This window comes from Corythoichthys intestinalis, chromosome 13 (genome assembly GCF_030265065.1).
Source record: "Corythoichthys intestinalis isolate RoL2023-P3 chromosome 13, ASM3026506v1, whole genome shotgun sequence".
NCBI classification, from domain to species: domain Eukaryota; kingdom Metazoa; phylum Chordata; class Actinopteri; order Syngnathiformes; family Syngnathidae; genus Corythoichthys; species Corythoichthys intestinalis.
This window is the reverse complement of record NC_080407.1, coordinates 28,060,001-28,063,237: the sequence shown is the minus strand read 5'-3', so window position 1 is coordinate 28,063,237 and position 3,237 is coordinate 28,060,001. Positions and strand designations below refer to the sequence as shown.

The window sequence follows — 3,237 nt, the reverse complement described above, 5'->3', positions numbered from 1 at the left end:
ACTTCCCTGGCACTTCCCGGTGTGACGTAATTTCCGAAGATTGCCGAAGAAAGGCATTTTCGTTGTCAAGGGCGTTGCTATGGGTTAAACAAAGAATCTGGAAGGGTTGCGTTAAAAAAATAACGAAAATATGCTTATAAATGTTGAGCCATTGATATTATTCAAAAACATGGTTGGCCAACCTTACTTCACATTACTGCTTTAAGTAGGCGTGTCGCAACCCAATGTGAGTCCCGACAGGATGTGAGTGGCGCATGCGCAGTCGCGAAGCTACTCACGGAGTTAGCCACATCTGGTCGCCACACACGGTCAGTTAGCCTTGCGGAAAATAAAACGTGCTCAGCCACACGCTGCTTTTTATGCGGAGTTAACCCACTAAGTTCGCGACGCAGGAGGTCTAAAACTACGTGACTGGAAGAAAATCGAAAGATTTGCTCCGTCCATCTTCATCTGGTCTTTGTGCGCGTTGAAGTTTCGCAGCCAAGTTAGCTTAGTTTAGCTTAGCATGCGAACACAGAACAACGTGTTTCGACGCTTGACCATCAAGTTGGAGTCTCTTCAAAACACACTACAAAATGCCCGCAAGAAGGACGCCAGCCGCAAAGTTCGAGGCGGAACTTTGTGGCGCTAAAGATCAGCGACAACATCAACTCTCAACTGCTTGTAAAATGCAAGTAAAAGATGTGCCCCGCGGACTACCAGGTTGGATCACCGATTCGGAAAATACTATTCATTTTTTGACCCCATGGTGTTAAATTTGAATTGGAAGATGAGCATTCATCCCTGTTTAATTAAATTTGACATCAATCGTTTTGAATCTTATAGATAATTGATTGAAATTTGGGAATGGCGGAAAGCACTCGGGTGTTTTGAAGTTCCGTTCTTTGACCTTAATTTAGCTATAGACACTAGTGTTGTATCGGTCGCGAACGATTCGTTCTTTTTGAACGAATTGTTTTGGTGAACGAGACCGAACTAATCATCATCTGCACTGATTCGTTCTATGAAGGTGGTGCTTGTTCGCTGCGTGGGAGGGCGTTGAGCAAGCGGCAGCGTCTTCTGACATCGCACACGACCAATCAGACGCCAGCCTCATCGCGGGCAGGGGAGGGAGCGTAAACAGAATCAGGGCGTTTGTCACTCACGTCCATGTGTGGCCAATAAGCAGCCAGCGTGCAGGCAGGGGGGCAAGACTGAGTTTTGTCACTTCCCGTTCAGTGACTCGGTCCTCCGGTTCCTGACCTAGCTTGCTGCTAACTTGATTTTCCAGTAATGACTATGCGGTGAACGAATCAGAAAATGAAAGGAAATGACTTTGTCACATATTTGTTAACGTGGAGCCTATCAAATGCTGCTCAAACAGACAAAAACACCACACAAATCTAGCGAGCATTGTTTAGAGTAGTACTTTTCTCAACAAACTCGTGACTGCCTATGACGACATACTATCAAATTTACAGTAATTTAAAACACGGGTAGCTACGAGGCAAGCAAAAGCTGAGCTGCGGTCGCGTGACGGCAGTGAAGCGGGCAGAGAACTGTCACTATATGGAGGCTTCATGGCAGCGATATTTACCTCATATGTGCACAGAAAAAAATATTTAGTATGATCACCATAATACTGATTTGCAATGAAACTGTATATACATGTCAATTTTTTCCCGAGTGTTTTATTTATTTATTTTTTTCGTGTCAGCGTGTCGGGTGTTGGTTGGTTTGACAAATTATGTCAATCCCTCCATCATGTGCTACTCAAGCGCCCAAAACAACGCACGCAGACACGGGAGATATCGCAATATGTCTACATTTTTCTTAATTTCACAATTTCACAATTTATTCACACACACACATATTTACAAAGTGTACATCATATCTCAGTGCTGAGCCAAGATTATGTGTGAGTCAGGTCTCCTTAAGAAGCTACTAAAAGCTTATGGTCAGGAGCCTGCATACATCAAGACAATCACAAGAAACGTGATCAGATCATTATCAGATGAGCATAGGGTGAGTTGCAGTTTTTTACAGTGTTCTCTTACAAAAACATAGTAATGTACAATAACTCAATATATATATACACAAACACACTCACACACGCCCACCCACACACACAGAAAAAAAAAATAAAAGAAATACTTCCCTAAAGACAATTTATAACCTAAGTATGTTGGAATTGTCATATTTACTGATCAGGATACTTTTTAGCATCGTTTTAAAGGTGGAGATGGATTTCAACACTTTTAGATTTTCATCGAGCTCATTCCAAATCTGGGGGCCTCGAGTTGCAATGCCCAGGCTGGTGCTAACAAGTCTTCTCTTTTTTCCACTGATGAGGTCTTTGTTTCTGGTGTTATGAGTATGGAGAGGAGTCCAGACTGGAATGAGCTCAGACAGTCTGCTATTCATATTATTTACAATTTGGAACATTGTACATGCGTTATGAAATGTGTTTAAATCAGTGAGTCGGAGAAGGCGTAAATTATAAAACAAGGAGTAGGTGGGAGCATTGAAACTAGCCCAGGACATGGCCCGTACCATCTTCTTTTGTAGAGTTTCTAATTTCTTTAGGTGACTGGGGAACGTGTTGCACCATATGATGTTACAGTAGTTGATATGGGGCTCAAACAACGTTTTGTACAAGGTAAGAAGTGCGGTTAAAGGGAGATGGTGTCGTATTTTGAAGAATAGTCCAACATATTTGGATAGTGTAGATATAAGGTGTTCTATATGGCATTTGAAGTTGAGAGACTTATCAATGAAGACTCCCAGGAACTTTGTGGAATCAACTTGTAATAAATTGTCGTCGTTTACTTTCAGACAAATCCTGTTTGTGTCAACTGCTTTCTTGTTTGATCTAAATACTATGTAATTGGTTTTGTTGATGTTGAGGGAAAGTTTGTTGCACCTGAGCCAGCTATCTATCTTTAATAACTCTGCATTTAAAATATGCTGTAGGTCTAATGGGTTTTTATGTGAAAGAAACAAGTTAGTATCATCAGCAAACAAAATCATGTGTAGTATGTCAGAAGAATTAACAAGGTCATTAATGTAAATAAGAAAAAGTAGTGGGCCCAAAATTGATCCCTGGGGGACTCCATGTTTTATTTCCTTTTTTTGTGAAACGTGATTGTTAATACTTACATATTGTTGTCGACTAAATAAGTAACTTTTGAACCAGTTGTATGCTATTCCTCTAATACCATAATGATGTATCTTATCCAGTAAAATACTATGGTCAAT

General features: G+C 41.0%; 1 protein-coding gene across 1 annotated transcript in view; it reads left to right on the top strand.

The window, feature by feature from the left end:
* Positions 1–291: 291 nt before the first annotated feature.
* Positions 292–3,237, top strand: part of LOC130927906 (zinc finger protein OZF-like) — a 37,912-nt gene continuing 34,966 nt past the window's right edge. The window contains exon 1 of the mRNA XM_057854022.1: positions 292–702. Within this exon, the coding sequence (XP_057710005.1) occupies positions 576–702 (127 nt within the window). The 5' untranslated portion in view covers positions 292–575. The remainder of the gene's footprint in view (positions 703–3,237) is intronic.